General features: G+C 39.6%; 4 protein-coding genes across 6 annotated transcripts; 1 reads left to right on the top strand and 3 right to left on the bottom strand.

Moving 5' to 3' along the window:
• The first annotated feature begins 1,500 nt into the window (after window positions 1–1,500).
• On the top strand, window positions 1,501–2,987 carry LOC116180894 (lipase 3-like). 2 transcript variants are annotated; one of them, XM_031501075.1, is made up of 7 exons: window positions 1,501–1,578; window positions 1,628–1,932; window positions 1,984–2,230; window positions 2,279–2,443; window positions 2,489–2,570; window positions 2,618–2,760; window positions 2,808–2,987. In XM_031501075.1, the coding sequence occupies exons 1-7, from the start codon at window positions 1,531–1,533 to the stop codon at window positions 2,967–2,969; spliced, it is 1,152 nt and encodes a 383-aa protein (XP_031356935.1). In that variant the 5' UTR covers window positions 1,501–1,530; the 3' UTR covers window positions 2,970–2,987. The 2 variants fall into 2 exon arrangements, with proteins under 2 accessions (XP_031356935.1, XP_031356934.1); XM_031501074.1 differs by having other exon boundaries at window positions 1,628–1,941.
• Window positions 2,988–5,380: 2,393 nt separating this feature from the next.
• On the bottom strand, window positions 5,381–9,083 carry LOC116180902 (15-hydroxyprostaglandin dehydrogenase [NAD(+)]-like). The gene is made up of 5 exons (XM_031501082.1): window positions 8,902–9,083; window positions 8,730–8,856; window positions 6,047–6,153; window positions 5,655–5,995; window positions 5,381–5,602 (listed from the first exon to the last, which is right to left on the bottom strand). Exons 1-5 carry the CDS (start codon window positions 9,031–9,033, stop codon window positions 5,458–5,460), a joined length of 852 nt encoding a protein of 283 aa, XP_031356942.1. The 5' UTR covers window positions 9,034–9,083; the 3' UTR covers window positions 5,381–5,457.
• Window positions 9,084–11,279: 2,196 nt separating this feature from the next.
• Window positions 11,280–16,210, bottom strand: LOC116180887 (15-hydroxyprostaglandin dehydrogenase [NAD(+)]-like). 2 transcript variants are annotated; one of them, XM_031501065.1, is made up of 8 exons: window positions 16,030–16,210; window positions 15,847–15,985; window positions 15,692–15,802; window positions 12,521–12,639; window positions 12,348–12,474; window positions 12,195–12,301; window positions 11,809–12,149; window positions 11,280–11,763 (listed from the first exon to the last, which is right to left on the bottom strand). In XM_031501065.1, exons 1-8 carry the CDS (start codon window positions 16,177–16,179, stop codon window positions 11,613–11,615), a joined length of 1,245 nt encoding a protein of 414 aa, XP_031356925.1. In that variant the 5' UTR covers window positions 16,180–16,210; the 3' UTR covers window positions 11,280–11,612. The 2 variants fall into 2 exon arrangements, with proteins under 2 accessions (XP_031356925.1, XP_031356926.1); XM_031501066.1 differs by having other exon boundaries at window positions 15,847–15,973.
• Window positions 16,211–17,906: 1,696 nt separating this feature from the next.
• Window positions 17,907–19,290, bottom strand: LOC116180934 (15-hydroxyprostaglandin dehydrogenase [NAD(+)]-like). Its single transcript, XM_031501121.1, has 5 exons — window positions 19,040–19,290; window positions 18,867–18,993; window positions 18,633–18,739; window positions 18,236–18,582; window positions 17,907–18,186 (listed from the first exon to the last, which is right to left on the bottom strand). Exons 1-5 carry the CDS (start codon window positions 19,187–19,189, stop codon window positions 18,048–18,050), a joined length of 870 nt encoding a protein of 289 aa, XP_031356981.1. The 5' UTR covers window positions 19,190–19,290; the 3' UTR covers window positions 17,907–18,047.
• Between the last annotated feature and the right edge of the window lie 1,300 nt (window positions 19,291–20,590).

Here is a 20,590-nt window from a genome sequence, read left to right as displayed (position 1 = left end):
GGAGGTTATAATGTGCGAGGAGACGTTTCAGCTCCTAATACACGGGGGGACAATCAGAAAATTATTGTAAAATTTTGTCTGGCTACCAGGAGAACATAATAGTCGAGGAGGTCTTTTCCCACCATCCACAAAGATATTTCTAAGCCAAATTTCGTTTTAAATCTTTTCCAATTTGGTATTAGGAGGTTATAATGTGCGAGGAGATGTTTCAGCTCCTAATACACGAGGGGACAATCAGAAAATTATTGTAAAATTTTGTCTGGCTACCAGGAGAACATAATAGCCGAGGAGGTCTTTTCCCATCACCTACAAAATTATTTCGAAGCCAAATTTCGTTTTAAATCTTTTCCAACTTGGTATCAGGAGGTTATAATGTACGAGGAGGTGTTTCAGCTCCTAATACACGAGTGGACAATCAGAAAATTCTTTTAAAATTCTGTCTGGCTACCAGGAGAACATAATAGCCGAGGAGGTCTTTTCCCATCACCCACAAAAATATTTCTAAGCCAAATTTCGTTTTAAATATTTTCCAATTTGGTATCAGGAGGTTATAATGTGCGAGGAGGTGTTTCAGCTCCTAATACACGAGGGGACAATCAGAAAATTTTTTTAAAATTTTGTCTGGCTACCAGGAGAACATAATAGTCGAGGAGGTATTTTCCCATCACACACAAAAACATTTCGAAGCCAAATTTCGTTTTAAATCTTTTCCAATTTGGTATCAGGAGGTTATATTGTGCGAGGAGGTGTTTCAGCTCCTAATACACGAAGGGCCAATCAGAAAATTATTGTAAAATTTTTTCTGGCTACCAGGAGAACATAATAGTCGAGGAGGTCTTTTCCCATCACCCACAAAAATATTTCGAAGCCAAATGTCGTTATAATATTTTTCCAATTTAGTATCAGGAGGTTATAATGTGCGAGGAGGTGTTTCAGCTCCTAATACACGAGGGGACAATCAGAAAATTCTTTTAAAATTTTGTCTGGCTACCAGGAGAACATAATAGTCGGGGAGGTCTTTTCCCATCACCCACAAACATATTTCGAAGCCAAATTTCGGTTTAAATCTTTTCCAATTTGGTATCAGGAGGTTATAATGTGCGAGGAGGTGTTTAAGCGAAATGTTTACAAAAGGCTTCTAATCAAGCTTAAATTCTCAATTCGTATGGTGTGGAGCGCCCAATGTATGCGTTTTAATGGAGTACACCAAGGCGTAACGACAAAATCTCTATTGCGAGTATTTAGATAACTTTGGAATACAAGAAATGCCATCGATTTTCTTCTTAAAACACGCAACGCCACGTGCCTGCTAATAAACTGTTATTTGTATCGTGTGCATTTCCCGTTGCATTTTCCTAGGCACAGGAAGTCATTACACAAATTGTCGCAAATTAATTTCTAGAATTATGCTATGTATCAAATACGTGACATTGAAAATTTATTGGACTATAAAAAATCGGGAACGTCTTCAAGATTCACATCGTCGCCATGCTTGCGGCAGTCATTTCGCGATTCGTGCCGGTTGGTTTGATGCTTGCGACGTCTTTTGCGTCGCAAACCGACATAGTTTCCGACGTGGTAAGTCCGCGCCGCCGTTCAAAAATTTCGGTGCAGGTTCCAGTTTCAGGCCGAATTCGTGCGATCTGGAGGTTATCCGTTCGAAAACATTTCGGTTGTTACAGAAGACGGTTACCTGTTGGACTTGTTTCGAATCGAACACGGTCTAAACGTCACAACTGGAAAACGGCCCGCTGTGCTGGTGGGGCACGGTTTATTTGGATCGTCCAGGGACTACTTGGTCATGGGGCCGAAACGAGGACTGGCCTATCTCTTGGCCGATCGTGGATATGACGTTTGGCTGGTGAACGGTAGAGGAACCAGCTATTCGCGCAAGCATCTCGCTCTTAATCCAGACGTCGATCCAGAGTTTTGGTATTTTAGGTAGGTCGTGGCTCGAGGCTGCCTATTCTTGTTCACTTTCAGCTGGCACGAGGTTGGTGTCTACGATCTTCCGGCCATAATAGACACAATCAAGAGCGTGACCAAACAAAAACGCATCGGCTACATTGGTTTGTCGATGGCAACGACTGCCTCCTACGTTTTAGGTGCCGAGAGGAGTGAGTACAACAATGACCTTTCAGTGATAATATCACTGGCTCCCGTGGCTTTCATGCGACACATCAACAACCCCATGCTGCTGTTTTCCTCCCGGTTTGAGCAACTGCTTAACGTAATTACACCTTGGTGAGTCATTGTGAAGGTGCGAAACCTGCTCTAGGTGGCGGGGGGAATGCTCAACATGTACGAAATTCCACCCAAACGTATGCAGAGGCTTGTGACGGCTATGACTTCTTCAATGTGCCACACGAGCAGCATATTTGTAGATGCTTGCGCTGCTATGCTATTTTTCGTTGGCGGGCACAGCCCAACACAGCTCGATAAGGTCAGTTAAGGCTACCAGGAGTATGCTACCAATCTACGATTGCAGGAAGATTTGGTGACAATAATGAAATCGATTTCCCCGGTTTCCCTTCGACAGATCTTGCACTTCGCGCAGGTCATCAACTCAGGTTGGTCCACGCAAACGGTAACGTCCAAGTCATTTTCATGTTTCCAGGGGAATTTGTTCAGTACAACCATGGACGGTCCAAAAATTTGCAGAAGTACAAAAATGCGATGCCTCCCGCGTACGATCTGAACAAAATCACCGCACCGGTAGCGCTGTTTTACTCTGACGGGGATTTACTGTCTCGGCCGAAGGTGAGTTAGTAGCTCAGAATCGTCGTTTTCGCCAACTGCTCTTTTAGGACGTGGAGCTCTTGTGTCGCAAATTGCCGAGGTGTGTCGTTAAGCACAGGGTGAAGTTGGACTCGTTTAACCATTTCGACTTTTTGTTCGCGATTGATGTTGTTGAGCTGCTCTACGATGACGTAATTCGCGTCCTTGATAGCTATAGTGATTTCGTTTAATAAAATCTTCGAGTACCATTCTTCCTGTTATTCCCTAGGTGCATATGACACCCTGTCGTACATGACGTTCAACAAGATCGTCTCTGGGACTGAGCCGTGTGGAACACCCGCATTAGATACAAACTCATACTATTTCTAGTGATGTGGATTGTAAAATAACGATTTGTAAGTTACATAAAAAACGGTTATATTACGCGTAACTTACAAGAGGTCGGTTTTTTTATGTAACTTATGTCTTTTATGAAACTTATGTTCTTAATTTAAAAAACCGTAATATTTGTAAGTTACATAAATGTAATACCAATTTGATACATTTTGATCGGTACTACCACAGATCATCAACGGTACTACCAACGTAAACGATTCACCATTGAATTTAGTTTGGTTTAATGACGATGATACAGCCTCTAATTCGCGATCTGGAGCTTCTTCCTCAAAACAACGCGTGATGGGAAATACCTACTGCTTGGGTATTTTATTTAATACACCAAAATATATAATTTAACAAGTGTTTTTATTTTCAAACACTCACAAAATTCAAAAAGGTTTATACAATATTGAAAAAAAAACATAAAAAAACATAAATTACTGGTAATTTTACTGTAAAATTACGGTTTCTTTAAAAAAAAAATGGTAAGTTACATAAATTACATAAAAAAACATAAACAATTGGTAATTTTACACGTAATATTACGCACTTAAAAAAAACGTGTAATTTAAAATCACTAGTTTCTAGCCTATAACTTTTGATTGAGAAGTCCGATCGAAAAAGTACGAATTGATTTGGATTCTACGCACCTAAATTAATAAGAAAAGGTGTTTTCCCGAGAAATTTTGGTGCAGTCGATTTTTGGTAAAAAAGGAAGGTTATACACTGCCTTTTTTTGAGCCCCTAGAAAAAAATTGTCTCAGATCGACCCGGAAAAAAAATTTTCTTATGGAATGTGGCCTGTAGAATCTATAATTTCAAACAGTTCTAAGATTGGGCTACTAGTTCAAAAGTTACAGCCCTTTGAATTTTTTTTCGAAATTGGTTCCTATCGTAATACAGTGAACATTTTTAATTCGTTGATTGATTATGTTTAAATAATGTATAAACAACCCCCAAACTGCCCTTGAATAATAAATTTCTGTATGGTTTAAGATTGACAAATATTTTAAGTAATTTAAACTATAACCTACAGCAAACTTAGAATGCAGGGGTTGTAACTTTCGTAATACAGTTAACATTTTTAATTTGTTGATTGATTATGTTTAAATAATGTATAAACAACCCCCAAACTGCCCTTGAATAATAAATTTCTGTATGGTTTAAGATTGCCAAATATTTTAAGTAATTCAAACTATAACCAACAGCATACTTATAATTGGGGGTTGTAACTTTCGTAATACACCGAACATTTTTATTTCGTTGATTGATTATGTTTAAATAATGTATAAACAACCCCCAAACTGCCCTTGAATAATAAATTTCTGTATGGTTTAAGATTGCCAAATATTTTAAGTAATTTAAACTATAACCTACAGCAAACTTAGAATGCAGGGGTTGTAACTTTCGTAATACAGTTAACATTTTTAATTTGTTGATTGATTATGTTTAAATAATGTATAAACAACCCCCAAACTGCCCTTGAATAATAAATTTCTGTATGGTTTAAGATTGCCAAATATTTTAAGTAATTTAAACTATAACCTACAGCAAACTTAGAATGCAGGGGTTGTAACTTTCGTAATACAGTTAACATTTTTAATTTGTTGATTGATTATGTTTAAATAATGTATAAACAACCCCCAAACTGCCCTTGAATAATAAATTTCTGTATGGTTTAAGATTGCCAAATATTTTAAGTAATTTAAACTATAACCTACAGCATACTTAGAATGCAAGGGTTGTAACTTTCGTAATACAGTTAACATTTTTAATTCGTTGATTGATTGCGTTTAAATAATGTATAATCAACCCCCAACTGCCCTTGAATACCGGAAAGTCTCCGGAGAAGAACTGCAGAGTGGCGCAGAAGTGGCAGCAGATTAAGGTACAGAATAAGCTATAAGAAAAACTACAAAACCTACAGAAGAAACTCTAAAAGAACGTGTACTATGAATTCCAGACAGAGCTATAAAAAAAATGTCAGACAAAACTATAGACGATATTGCCAAAAAGGGAGTGCAGAAGAAACTGAAGAGAAAACAGCACAGGAAAGAGCAGAAAAAGATACAGTTTCAAAAGAAGCTAGAACAGGGTATACAAAAGAAAATTCAGGGAAAGACTGGTACAAAACAAACTATTTAAAAGATAGGCAGGAGTGTTGTGTTTCTCCAACTGTTTTCATTATGTATGACGAGTAAATGGCACACTCATATGGAAATATGGGAGGTATGGGAAGGTGAAGAATACAGCCGAGTCGAGATTTTCTTTTGAAAACAAGATTTTAATTGGAAATCCAGTCTCTATTGACATCAAAAGCTTGTGGAAACTACTACATTATTATGTTCCCGAATATTTCTTGCGCAAAGCTTCTTTTTTGGGAGGATCAAGCTCATATGGTGGTTCATCAGATTCGATAACCCAGACGCTTCCGTTGGCACCATCTGCGATTAACTTGCGTATGCCGTCTCCGACGTTGCTCGCTCTGTAAGTAACGATAATTAGCAGATGTTAAGATAAATGACGGTGATGCTCACAATTGACTTGGGCATTTGTATAAAATCTCGCGCGCCTTATCCCTGGCATGTGGAGAGATTGCATTTGAAAGACGATCAATTAAATTGCGACCGAGGTCAGTACTTGTCCAGCCAGGACAAGCGGTTACAATGCGCACCTCATTGTGTTCATAGTACAGTGGGTTCGCCAAGTAACGCCCAAACGTCAACACGAAACTTTTTGTAGCGGAATACACGGGCATGAAGTAGCATCCGTCGTCTATCCCCGCAACTGACGATACATTTACAATCACCCCACCTTTACCTCCCTTAGCTTTACTCATGTACTTCAACCCTAAAAACGTGCCTTGTATCGTGCCAACCTAAAATATTTACAAAAAAAAGGTAATATTCTTCTCTCTAAGTTCGCTTACAGTATTGGTATTGACCATCATCTTCCAGTTGTCTTCGTTCAGAATCCCAGCATTGTTGATTACAATGTCCAAACCTTTCCAATGGTTTAGAGACTCTTTGAATGCATCTGGAAGGAGTTGTTATTATACAATTTGTAGACATATCGGCAACTTTGGCGACTGTAGGTACCCATCGAAACTTAAGTGAAGTTCAGCAAAGTATACAGGGTGGCAATTTGACAACTTCCCCCCCCCCCCCCATGTATTAGTAAATAAACGAGATATTTTAAACAGGTATAAGTTGTGCACAACCTCTGTGCAGATAAAGCGCATTTTTAAAACAGAAATAGCTTTTGTATCGACATCGCCAATGGATATATTTCTTGCAGACGTCTCAATCGCCCTTTGTGAGTACCCTCTTCCTACAGTCCGCTCTTAAGATAAGAGGGAATATAGCCGATCACGATAAGAGGTCGAGGAGGAGGGCTATGGTTGGTAGAAATTCATTCCTTTCGTTGAGACCTTTCATTAGAGTACCATGGATGAAATTAGTTCTATCCCCCCTCTCTCCCTCCGCCCCGTACTTTGATAAGAAGACGGAAAGAAGGGCGGTAGTTGGTAGAAAACGGTTCCTTTCGTTGAGACCTTTAATTAGAATACAATAAGAGATAAAATTATTTCCAATCCCCCCTCCCCCCCCCCCCCCCCCCCCCATCAAGCCACATCGCCTCACTAAGTTATACTTTGTACAAACCAATTTATTTCGATGAGACTTTTCATTAGAATACCATGCAGGGTAGAACTGCATGTGTTAACCCCCCCCCCCCCCATTTTCTAAAGTTTGACTTGGCACCACAAAAGGTGTCCGTACAGAAAATCTGAGACCAATTGCTTGTCGTATGTAAGTTATGCACGTTTTACTTTCAAAACCAGCATCTCAGGAAATAATTCGTGGAGGGGGGTGGGGGGGCTTTTAGACAGCGAAATATAGTGGCCGTCTGGTACACACAACACAAGTGGTTCAAAACGGTAGAAGTGGTTCCGGACGGACGGACAAAACACAAAAAATAGCACATTTTCTTTAACTCTTAAAAAATGTCATTGTGATTTCCCCTCCGAATTACCGAAACGGATTTTGATTTTTAGCGCATTTTTTAACAATTAAAAACAAGTACAAATTGGGCACAACCCTTGTGCAGGTAAAGCGCATTTTTTTAAACACCCCTACGAACTTTCTTCCATAAACAAGGAAGTTGGCACTGCACATCCTACACAAAACCAAATTTGCAAATGGCGCTACATTTGGTTTTATTCCAAGTGGCTATGTATCGAATTTCATTTAAATCCCTCCGCCCGTCCGTCCGTCCGGACTCACTTCTACTGTTTTGAACTACTTCTAGGGGAATGGTCCTAGACTCCTGGAATTTTGTGAAGTAGGTAGCCTATACCTTGAAGGTGTGCCAGACGGCCTACAAATTTCGCTGTGTAAAAGGGCCCCCCCCCCACGAATACTTTTCTGAGATACTGTTTTTGAAAGTAAAACGTGCATCTTTTACATTTTTTTTACTTTTACTTTCACATACGACAACCAAAATTGGTCTCAGATTTTGCATTGCCTTTAGTGGTGCCAAGTTAAACTTTAGGAAATGGCGGGGGGGGGGCTCTTATCAAAGAACGGTGAGAGAGGAAGGGGGGTGTGGAACTAGCTTTATCCTTCATGGTACTCTAATGAAAGGTCTGAACGAAAGGAATTAATTTCTACCAACCATAGCCCTCCTCCTTGACCTCTTATCGTGATCGGGTATATTCCCTTATAACTCAAGAACGGATTGTCGGAAGAGGGTACTCACAAAGGACGATTGAAACGTCTGCAAGAAGTATATCCATTAGTGATGTCAAATCAAAAGCTATTTCGGTTTATAGGGTTTAAAATATCTCGTTTATTTACTAAGACTTGGGGGGTGGTAAGTTTTCAAATTGCCACCCTGTATACAAAATTTAGTACCAAAAAGACATTTTATGCCAATCGACCAGCTCTTGCGATTACAAAAAGGCTCTTAGGGGAATGGACCTTCTAAATACATAGGTATTAGTTAGTGGTCGGGGACAGTCTTGTCCTCAACATGAACCACCTGAGATAATGCTCAGGAGATAGATAAAATGTACCTTGAAAAACTTATAATATCATTTTTTCACCCTGAGGATCTGCGGCACAGCTTTTTTCCCTGAACCACGAAATCCCACACAGAGTCTATCACTGACATGACGTCACTCAAGTGGTTGTCATTCGTCTCAACCAGTTTTCAAGAGGCGTTTAAAACTTTAATTTGGGAAGTTTGGAAGACGAACCTTTAAAGCAATTATGAACCTTTGGGAGTCCTTAGGGTTAACGTGTTCGAACTTCTTGAAAAGTCTCCAGTATGCTTTTGAAATCTAGGTATAGCAGATATTTAGCTTGTATGAGCCTCTAAAAATCGAACCTTAAGGAACATCATAACCCTGAAGAGCCTTCCACATTGTTTTATAGCCTTTAAATCGGCCAAGGTCCTGATTTTAAAAAAAGGGTTACGAGAGTTTAAGTGCTTCCCAATCATTTTGTTTTTGGTATCTTTCCTATAGATAGAACAACAAACCTCAAACTTTCCCTTCGGAAGGCAGATTGATGTAGCCAAAGTGCGCAAATCCTCCAGCCAATCATACTTACTCTCAAATTGGGTCTCGTCCGAAACATCCGCCGGTAAAAAGATCACCCTCCCTTGGCCATGCCTCGCGTTTAATGAGTCCGCGACAGTTTTCCCCTTCGCGGTGTTTACGTCGACTAATGTCACCCCCTGCAAAAAATGCGTCTTGATGTGCGTAAATGAGGGCCTACGTACCTTAACTCCGGAATTCAAAAGCGACTCAACGGCCTCATGCCCAATTCCCTGTACGCCCCCTGTTACCAGCGCGATTTTTCCCTGGATTTCGAAAAGCATTTCTGGCACACTAACCTTATTCACCCAGTTCATATCCTTAACAAGGGCAACTAAATTATGTAATACGTTAACTGAATTAAACCAAGCAATTTATGTGAGAAGGTTAATTATTTCAATGCAATTTGCATACGTTACGAGAAACCAAAGAGCAAAGTCTCAATTTTTACTGGACGAGATCCTTTGAATCGCATGATCTATTGGCTCGAACACGAAAAGTAACACTTTCGTTGGGCTGGTAAAGGAGCAACTGGCACAGAAACACCACTTTAGGTGAAAGAAATCCTAGCTCCACTATTGAAACGGGTACCAGACGTTGACACGAATGCAGATTCATAGAAGAGACGTTATTATTCTAGAGGGTACTCACAATTATGGTAGGAGCAAAATCTATAGAAGAAAATGTAAAAAAAACCACAGGAGACGCTTCAGTCGATACTTCAGAATAAACTCCAGGAGTAGTTCCCAAGAAACTGCTGTACCAACTGCAGAAGAAGCGGCAGCGTAAAAAAAAGCTGCAGAAAAAGAATAAAATTTGTAAAAGAAGAAGTCACAGAAGATGCTAGAGGGGACAGAAAAAGCTACAGATGGAACTGAAGTAGATAAAAGCCTCCAGACTAAATTACAGAAGAATGTAACGACGAAAAAACCTGCAGCCACAGCAGGAATCACAGAAGCAATTACTGAAAAATAACAGAAGAAACTGCAGAAGCTATACAGAAGAAGAGCCGAATGTGGCACCGGGGGTCTGGGTGGTAAGGAATGCCACCAGCATACGAATATCCGGCGCCGGTTGGTATTCAATCCCCCCCCCCCCCCGACCATCCAGTTCTACATTCTTCCTAAGAGGTTTAGAGCGCTTGGCACTTACACCATCATGTTTGGAGAGTCTCCCTTCCTGAGCGCGCGGAGGGGAACGTAGCACCGGGGGGTCTGCGAATATCTTTGTAGGGCATAATGATGACTCTGTCTGCAAGGAAGTTACACGGGGAAAATTACAAGCACGGCTACAGGGGAAGCTCTATAAGGAGATACAGAGGAAGTTACAGAAGAAATTAGAAAAGTCACTATAGAAGAATCAACAGAGTAAACCGCAAAGAGATCAATAGAATACACTACAGAAATCATACAGAACAAAACTGTATAAGAAACTGCGGCAGAGACTGCAAAAGAAGCTGTAGAAAAAAAGTGGGCTACAGGAGTAGTAGTAAATTCAGCTACAGAAGAAGTTGTAGGAAAAACTACCAAACCTACATAAGCAACTCTAAAAGGAACTGGAGAAGAAATTCCAGAAGGAGCAATAGAAAAAATCGTAGACAAGGCTATAGACGAGATTATAAAAGAAGCTCTTGGAGGGAGTGCAAAAGAAACTGCAAAAAACCTCAGCAGAAGAAGTTACAAACAGCGTTTCAAAGGAAGGAAGAGCACACTAGAGAAAATTCAAAAAAAGAAGAGCAGAAGAACGAAAGAAAGAAACTACAGACGAAAGAATCAGCGGAAGAAAACGTAGAATAAACTGGAGAAAAACTTAATAACAAACTACAGAAACAACTCCATAAGAAAATGCAGAAAGAGAGGTAGTAGAAAAGCTACAGAATTTGCAACGAAAATAAAAAACGATACAAAAATAGTTGTAAAGGAATGCAGTCACCAAAGGACCTAAAGGTCACCGCCAGATGGCGAGTGACATTGAAGTGGTTTACCACCGGCCCTATGTGACTACTTAAGTGGCTTAAAAGAGTGAAAAAAAATTGTGAAGAAGGCATAAAGTGGTCTCCAAGAATGGTTCGAGTCCACTTCTCTGATGTCAAGGTGATCTTAGTTGATAATAGCGAATTCTCCATAGATACAAGTTCATGAAGTGTGGCGCGCTCGAAACTAGTAAGACACTCTCGCGTTGAATATATTTGAGATTGTGACACTCGAAACCTCCTCAAATTTGCACTGTGCGGTCACGCTTAACGCATTTTCTATTAATTCGCCTCGATTCCGCTAACATCTTACGTTTCTTAAAACGTCTATCGCTAGCCACCTGGCTCGCAACTGCTACCCTTATGAAGCGGTACCTGTACAATTTTGCCGATATATAAAATTCGACAAATCCCGTTACATTTTCTTGCAAAGGACAATGAAAATGGGGAGGGGACCGCTTGGACTTGCCTTTCTGCCTTTCTTGCCTTCTGTTGTGGGCCCATAACAAAAGAGAGACAATAAATAAATAAATAAATAAATAATCTTAGAATTATAAAGTTTGTCTTGAACTTGACCAATTACTAATTAATTAAATGCATTTAAGATTTAACATTAACAAGGCAAATGCACAACTATGTAGCGTATCTCCAAGTACGACTCCTCAACAATATAGGATTAATAGTGACATCAATCTTCAACTTTTCTACACGGTACGAAAGCGATGTTCATCCCATATTGCTAAAAGAACACATTAACTTGGAATAGACTAGGATAGTAGTACACTAATTCACAACAAAATTAGATAAGCAAAAGAAGTTGACTTCAAGTAACCAATACGCATTACTTGGTGTGGCGAAGTTATCAATTTTCTAATTATAGTTTATTTCATCCAAACTGTGAGGAAGTGACAAAAGTTGTGACAATCAAGGCGCGTAGGTAAAAGCCTTTTTTCGCATGGTTCTTCTGTCAGGGAAGTCAAGTTCGTAAGGTGGCTCATCGTCTTCAATAACCCAAACGCTTCCATTACTTCCCTCTGCAATTACCATTTGTATGCCATCTCCAACGTTTTGCGGCCTGTAAAATTTCGCTAGTAACTAAGCCTAATTTGGAGGTACATACGACTGAAATTTCGCATGCTCTATCATACTCCGCACAAGGTCTATAATTTGGGGAGCAAGTGAAATCGAAACGGAACGAGCCAATTCGGATTCAGACAGACTTGTTTGAGTTAGGCCAGGACAAACGGTAACAACACGCACATCGTTATGTTCGTAATAGATTGGGTGGCCCAAAGTGCGCCCCAGACTCAAAACAAAGCTTTTCGAGGCGGTATAAACTGGGGCAGAAAAAAGAGGGCTCAGTGCAGTATACGACGATACGTTTATAACAACACCTCCCCTTCCACCGTTATGTTTACCCATATACTTGAATCCTAGGAGGGTGCCTTGCAACACTCCAACCTGAAATGTCATAAAAAATGGCATGCGTTTGCACCATTAACTTACCGCATTGATATCAATCATACTCTTCCAGTTGATTTCATCCCCAATGCCCGCGTTATTAACAACAATATCCAACCCCTTCCAATGCTGAAGCGAAACCCTGAACGCATCTGGAAAACGGGTGCGTTCACCCTGCATCCAGCAAACTTAACTTACCTTCAAGTTGGTCGCCATTTGAAACATCAGCCTGTATGTAGATCGCCTTACCGGGACCATACCGTGCGTTCAATGATTTCGCGACACTTTCCCCCTTGGCGTTGTTACTGTCGACTAATGTCACCCCCTGAAACTTGTGCGTTTCGTTTAACGATCTACGAAATTCTACGCACCCTGATTGCGGCACGTAGGAGCGCATCAATGGTCGCGTAACCGATTCCCTGGGCGGCACCTGTTACCAACGCTACCTTTCCCTCGATATCGAACCTTTCCGCTCCAACGACGACTGTCGCTATGAGAAAAAGTAACTTTAGCGATTGCATGACCTTTACTGGGTTAATTCAGGCTACTGTTCCTACTTATACAGGCAGAGGCAACCTTCAAATTTGTATATGGGGTACCATCGGAGAATGTAAAGCACGCGTGAGAAATGTATGGTATTTTACTACAGTTCCCAGTGAGCGAATTTCTAAACATTAATTTAATTAATTACGATTTCAATTGATTTTCATATGCTGCAACATTTTTCTTGATTTAGTTCGCGTGACGTCCTTGCCTAATGCCCCTCATTACGCTGGTTTGACGTCTACCTCATTTTCGTGACCATTTCTCGCTGCCACCATACTAAGACCGTCTAATTTCATTTCTTACCAGAGATTTATTTGCGGTACTCAATTTATTGTGAATTAGAGTACTTCTACCCTAGTCTATTTCCAAGTTTATTGTGTGTTTTTAGTATATGGAATTAACATTGCTTTCGTAGAGCTAAGTTGAATTTGAGTACGCCCTAGAGAATCATACTTGGAGATACGTTACGTAGTGGTTTTGTTTACCTGTTTAATGTTTTATTGTACAAATTTTGCTCAGATGTCCTTGAACGAAGATATTTTATGTTTTCATATTTTGAGATTTTATGGGTAAGTATTTTCTAAAGCAACCTAAGAACTTTCATGACGCCTTTCGAGGACCACACTATAAGCATTTTCAAAGGTGCGCATCCTTTTTCTAAGCTCTTTGTAGGTTCTTTAGGCCCTGTGCAGAGTTTTCTCAGTTTCTCGGAGTCACCTAACCTGGGACACCTTTTCCAAAGCTCCTAGGGTTTAAAAGCTTTCTACAGCTTTCTATGCCATTCCATGCCATTTTCAGAACTGGAGGAGTAACGGTGAAGGAATCCCAGCAAGTTACCCCCAAAGCTTTCTAGACCATTTAATAGATGTCACTGTTTTGATTTTGATTTTGATCTACGAAGCGAAATTAATAGGAAAAAGTGTTTTCCAGAAAATTTTTGGAGTAGTTGATTTTCGGTGAAAATGCCATTTGTGTTATATTATGCTATACCATACAAAATATTATGGCTATATTTTGGGTCGGAAAAATGAATTGTCTGACATTGACCGAGCTCACATTCGCAAAGATAATCTTTAATCCGGTTCATAGTCAATAGCATCCGATTGACGTAGGTTTGACATCATTGTCTCTTCTGTCTCTTTTCGTTCTCGAGTTAGACGGAAACAGACGAACAAACGGACGGACAAAACCATAACATTAGGGATTTGTTTCATTAAAAAAATTCCCTTAAGAACGTATTGTTATGTAGCAAAACCGTTTAACGTCATATAAAACAAGTTCCAAAATACTACAGCGTGAAGTTGGAAAGTCATCAGGAACAGTTGAATTACCTAGTACTCATTAATCTGATCTGAGCACAAAATTTTAAATTAGTAGCACAAATTAGCACATAATGAGCACAAAATTATGAGATACTTGGAACTAAATTCACTTAATTTAATTTCCCGTCTATTTGGCAGGATTTACTCAATGGGAAATAGTAGAAACCAATTTCGAAAAAAAATTCAAAGGGCTGTAACTTTTGAACTAGTAGCCCAATCTTGGAACTGTTTGAAATTATGGATTCTACAGGCCACATTCTATAAGAAATTTTTTTTTCCGGATCGATCTGAGACAATTTTTTTTCGGGGCTCAAAAAAAGGCAGTGTATAACCTTCCTTTTTTACCAAAAATCGACTGCACCAAAATTTCTGGGGAAAACACCTTTTCTTATTAATTTGGGTGCGTAGAATCCAAATCAATTCGTACTTTTTCGATCAGACTTCTCAATCAAAAGTTATAGACTAGAAACCAATTTCGAAAAAAAATTCAAACGGCTGTAACTTTTGAACTAGTAGCCCAATCTTGGAACTGTTTGAAATTATGAATTCTACAGGCCACATTCTATAAGAAAAATTATTTTCCGGATCGATCTGAGACAATTTTTTTTTCGGGGCCCAAAAAAAGGCAGTGTATAACCTTCCTTTTTTTACGAAAAATCTACTGCACCAAAACTTCTCGGGAAAACACTTTTTCTTATTAATTTTGGTGCGTAGAATCCAAAACAATTCGTACTTTTTCGATCAGACTTCTCATCCAAAAGTTATAGACTAGAAACCAATTTCGAAAAAAAATTCAAAGGGCTGTAACTTTTGAACTAGTAGCCCAATCTTGGAACTGTTTGAAATTATGGATTCTACAGGCCATATTCTATAAGAATTTTCCGGATCGATCGGCTTAATAAATACATTTGCAACTAGTAACTAAATCATGTGAGCGGACATGCAGTCAGCGGCAACCTGGGCGTGTTGTCCGCCGAACAGATAAACGGGTGGACGGACGGACAGACGGATTCGATCGTCATCAAGGGGTACGGCCTTGTTCCTGATCAAAGTCGGCGATAGCAGTGATTTGCGGGACGGTCTCGGAAGCCTCGAGTATCCTCATTCGTAGTAAACGGAAATTTTATATAGAAAGAAAAAATATTAAAAATACGAAACCACCCGAAGAAGTCTCCTAAAGAAATCGACCCATGAGAATTACTTGTATGAAACAGATTTGTATTGTGTTTACTGTTCAATATAAATACAACTACTAAATCATTATATCGCATAAACCTCAACATCTCATGTGGTTAGGGTCTTTTAATCCAATGGATGCCGGTTCAAATCCGTTCCTTGAAAAAATTTTTCAGGGTACACATTCAACAAGTCAATGATACACAAAGAAGTTGAGGGTCCAAGATGACGGCGTTACCTTGATAACCGAATAAAGGAACAAAGCATTGATATAAAATATATATAAAACATAATAGAAAGAAAAACAAAATCATTGTCACCATGCCTTTGAAATATTACCAGTGGCGTGCTGTTTTCCAGTGGCGTATCAAGTTTGACTATTACGCCACCTTTCCCTTCCTTACTTTTGCTCATGTACCTAAAACCCAGCAAAGTGCCTTGCAAGGCGCCAACCTGTAACGTGTTCAGAACATTAAGCCTCTCCCAGCTTAAACTCACATACGACGTTGGTGTCCCCGGTAAGCTTCCAGTTCTTTTCGTTGGCAATCCCTGCGTTGTTCACGACAATGTCTAAACCTTTCCAATACTGTAGGGTTATTTTAAAAGCATCTGGAATGCAAGAGTAGATTTCTTTAGTTTAGCTTACTTCTTACCTTCAAATTGGCTTTCGTTCGAAACATCCACCGGTAAAAAGACCACCCTACCGTTACCATACTTCAAGTTTAGAGCTCTTGCGGCGGTTCTCCCATTCGTAATATTTAAGTCGACTAATGTCACCCCCTGCGATTTGCGCTATATTAAGTTTTGATGTGTTTGAAAAGACGATGGAATCTTACCGTGATCCCGGCACGCAGAAGCGCCTCAACGGTTGCGTATCCAATTCCTTGCGCGCCACCAGTTACCATGGCAATTTTTCCCTCGATATTCGTAAGTTTTCCAGCCCATGCGCACGTGGCTGAAAGCAACAGTAACTTAAGTGGTATCATTGATACGGAGTCTCAGAGTTACTGTGTTGATTTGATCACACCATTTAAGAGGTTCTAAATGGAACCCTGTAACCGGATTAGGTGATTGAGTAATACACCATTAACATACGTACAATGGTTCCCAGCTTACGTACTTTGAACAATTTCGAAACAGTGCTGGCAAATATTAAAATTTTTTTTCCGGATCGATCTGAGACAATTTTTTTTTCGGGCCTCAAAAAAAGGCAGTGTATAACCTTCCTTTTTTACCAAAAATCGACTGCACCAAAATTTCTCGGGAAAACACTTTTTCTTATTAATTTTGGTGCGTAGAATCCAAAACAATTCGTATTTTTCGATCAGACTTCTCAATCAAAAGTTATAGACTAGAAACCAATTTCGAAAGAAAATTCAAAGGGCTGTAACTTTTGAACTAGTAGCCCAATCTTGGAACTGTTTGAAATTATGGATTCTACAGGCCACATTCTATAAGAAAATTTTTTTTCCGGGTCGATCTGAGACAATTTTTTTTTCGGGGCTCAAAAAAAGGCAGTGTATAACCTTCCTTTTTTACCAAAAATCGACTACACCAAAATTTCTCGGGAAAACACTTTTTCTTAATAATTTTGGTGCGTAGAATCCAAAACAATTCGTACTTTTTCGATTAGACTTCTCAATCAAAAGTTATAGACTAGAAACCCATTTCGAAAGAAAATTCAAAGGGCTGTAACTTTTGAACTAGTAGCCCAATCTTGGAACTGTTTGAAATTATGGATTCTACAGGCCACATTCTATAAGAAAAATTATTTTCCGGATCGATTTGAGACAATTTTTTTTTCGGGGCCCAAAAAAAGGCAGTGTATAACCTTCCTTTTTTACCAAAAATCGACTGCACCAAAACTTCTCGGGAAAACACTTTTTCTTATTAATTTTGGTGCGTAGAATCCAAAACAATTCGTACTTTTTCGATCAGACTTCTCAATCCAAGGTTATAGACTAGAAACCAATTTCGAAAAAAAATTCAAAGGGCTGTAACTTTTGAACTAGTAGCCCAATCTTGGAACTGTTTGAAATTATGGATTCTACAGGCCATATTCTATAAGAATTTTCCGGATCGATCGGCTTAATAAATACATTTGCAACTAGTAACTAAATCATGTGAGCGGACATGCAGTCAGCGGCAACCTGGGCGTGTTGTCCGCCGAACAGATAAACGGGTGGACGGACGGACAGACGGATTCGATCGTCATCAAGGGGTACGGCCTTGTTCCTGATCAAGGTCGGCGATAGCAGTGATTTGCGGGACGGTCTCGGAAGCCTCGGGTATCCTCATTCGTAGTAAACGGAAATTTTATATAGAAAGAAAAAATATTAAAAATACGAAACCACCCGAAGAAGTCTCCTAAAGAAATCGACCCATGAGAATTACTTGTATGAAACAGATTTGTATTGTGTTTACTGTTCAATATAAATACAACTACTAAATCATTATATCGCATAAACCTCAACATCTCATGTGGTTAGGGTCTTTTAATCCAATGGATGCCGGTTCAAATCCGTTCCTTGAAAAAATTTTTCAGGGTACACATTCAACAAGTCAATGATACACAAAGAAGTTGAGGGTCCAAGATGACGGCGTTACCTTGATAACCGAATAAAGGAACAAAGCATTGATATAAAATATATATAAAACATAATAGAAAGAAAAACAAAATCATTGTCACCATGCTTTTGAAATATTACCAGTGGCGTGCTGTTTTCCAGTGGCGTATCAAGTTTGACAATTAAAACACTGTACTTGACACTATTTATTTTAAGTTTTTGAGTAACAGTTCCGCTATCTTCAAGTTGCCACAACATCAACTACAATTTGACCAAGTGTAAAGAAGCTACGGGTCCTTTTTTCGCATGGCTTTCCTGTCAGGAAAATCAACCTCATAAGGTGGCTCATCATCTTCGATGACCCAGACGCTTCCATTGCTCCCATCTTCGATTACCATTCGTATACCTTCACCCACATTCCGCGACCTAGAAGCATCGTTAGCGAGAGTCGATTGACGACTGCGTTGGTACATACGACTGAAAAACACCATTTGCTACAGCTTTCACAGCGATATCTGGAAGATTAGGAACAAGTGCATTTGACATTCGGGACTTTATGCTGTCTCCACTGACAAGGTCGGAGCGTGTCAGGCCAGGGCAAACGGTAACAATGCGCACTTCGTTGTAATCGTAGTAGACTTGGTGCCCCAGTGTACGCCCTAGTCCCAAAATGAAGCTTTTAGTAGCAGAATAGACGGGACTAATGTAGAATTCATTGCCCAATGCGGCAATCGACGCCACATTGACTATTACGCCACCTTTTCCTCCTTTACCTTTGCTCATGTACCTAAAACCCAAAAAAGTGCCTTGCAAGGTGCCAACCTGTAATGTGTTCAGAAAATTAAGCCTCCCCCCAGCTTCAACTCACATACGACGTTGGTGTTGATTGCAGCCTTCCAGTTGGTCTCATTGCTAGTCCCCGCGTTGTTGACGACAATGTCTAAACCTTTCCAGTGTTGTAGGGAAATTTTAAATGCATCTGAAATCAAGAGAGCTTTTCCTGGTTGACCTTAGACTTGGCGACCGCACCCACTTCCCAGAAATTAAGAGAAGTGACGCATTCTGCCCGTGAAGAGCAGGCGCGGTCGGAAAGCTGTGAGCTGTACCTTCAAGTTGGCTTTCGTTCGAAACATCCGCAGGTATAAATACCACCCTACCGCTACCATTCTTCAAGTTTAAAGCTCTTGCGGCGGTTTTCCCTTTCGTAATATTTAAGTCGACTATAGTCACCCCCTGCGATTTGCACTAAGACTTGGTGTAACTACCGGTGAAAGCTTACCCTAATCCCGGCATGCAAAAGCGCCTCGACGGCTGCGTAACCGATTCCTTGCGCGCCACCAGTTACCAAAGCAACTTGCCCCTTGACGTTCGTAAGTTTTTCAGCCCCTGCACAGGTGGCTAACAGCAACAGTAACTTCAGTGCTATCATTTCCGCGTTTCTATGTCGATTTCTGCGGTTACGACGTATAAAAGGAACGACCTCAGGACGAGACCCTGTAACCGATGGATTTATATGCCATTCAAACTCATACAAGGTTCCCAGCTTGTTTGCATTGAGAAATTTCGAAACAGTAAGGCCAAGTATTATTCTAGTAGTATACAGAAATGGGAAGGAAATATGCAACATATTATTGTGGTGAACTTTGAAAACGAACTATGGACTATAGTCCGTTTTTGAAAATAAGCAACTATTCTGGGGTCTGTTTTCCCTTCACGGAAAACACAACAGAACCTTGAAATGGTCTGGTCTATTATTGTGAATAGTTTTGGACGTGAGTATATTGTCCAATCACAATATAATTTATGTGTGTGGTTTACGAGTATTATCTGTGGAGTGTATTTGTAGTATGGTGTTTATTTAGATTATGTTTAGCTAATAAAGATTGCCCAACGACATGTTTAACGCAGCAGTTTTTACAGCAAACGCAGCAGTACAAGCGAATTAACTGGACGTTTCGCTGACCTCAATTAGAGGAAATTGTAAAAAATTCCTTATACGAGCAAATTCTTATTGATAATGTAACGGTATTTGGATTAAATTCTTCGATTTTTTTAAGAATTTTGGGGAGTTTTTTGGGGGTGCGCCTTGTTGTACGTTGACAATAGGGTTTTAGTTAGCTGGCGTAAAATTACGCAGCTGTAAGGTTGTTGCCCGCATTGTAAAAATGCAATTCATTATTCAATTCTCATTAAATTAATTATTAAGTAGACACAAGATATCGAAGAAACTACAGGAAAAACCACAAAAGTAAACAAAACGCAAAGGAGAATACACAGATGTAATTGTTGAAGAAACAGCAGAAGCAACTATATAAGAAAAAGATGTAAAGGAAATTTTAGAGGAAACTACAACATAAAATGGGAAACTAACTGTAGAAAAACAACAGGAAAACCTGCAGAAGAATCTGAAAGAGAAGCTGCAGATATGAAACGGCGATACAGAATACGCTACAGAAGTAGCTAGATGATAAATGCGGTAACTACAAAAAAATCTAAAAAGACCCTGCAGAAGACAATGCAGGACCAAGCTACGGGACAAACTACAGAAGAAGCCTCAATTGGTACAGAAACAGATTCAGAAAAAACTACGGGTAAACTACAGCAGAATCAGTAAAATGAACTGCAGAAAAAAACTACAGAAGGTGCTAAATATAAATAAATTATAAATAAAACTGCAAAAACCTCTAGAAGAAACTACTGATTAAACTGCAAACAAAACTGTAAAAGATACTTCAGGAAATAACTTCAGAAAAACGTAAAAAGTCAGTTTCCAGCAGAAGAAGCTATAAGAAAAGCTAAAGAAGAAACATAAAGAATACATACTAATGAA

This window comes from Photinus pyralis, unplaced genomic scaffold (genome assembly GCF_008802855.1).
Source record: "Photinus pyralis isolate 1611_PpyrPB1 unplaced genomic scaffold, Ppyr1.3 Ppyr1.4_LG9, whole genome shotgun sequence".
NCBI lineage: Eukaryota > Metazoa > Arthropoda > Insecta > Coleoptera > Lampyridae > Photinus > Photinus pyralis.
Note: the sequence above shows the minus strand (reverse complement) of the source record. Positions and strands in the feature narration are given on the sequence as shown.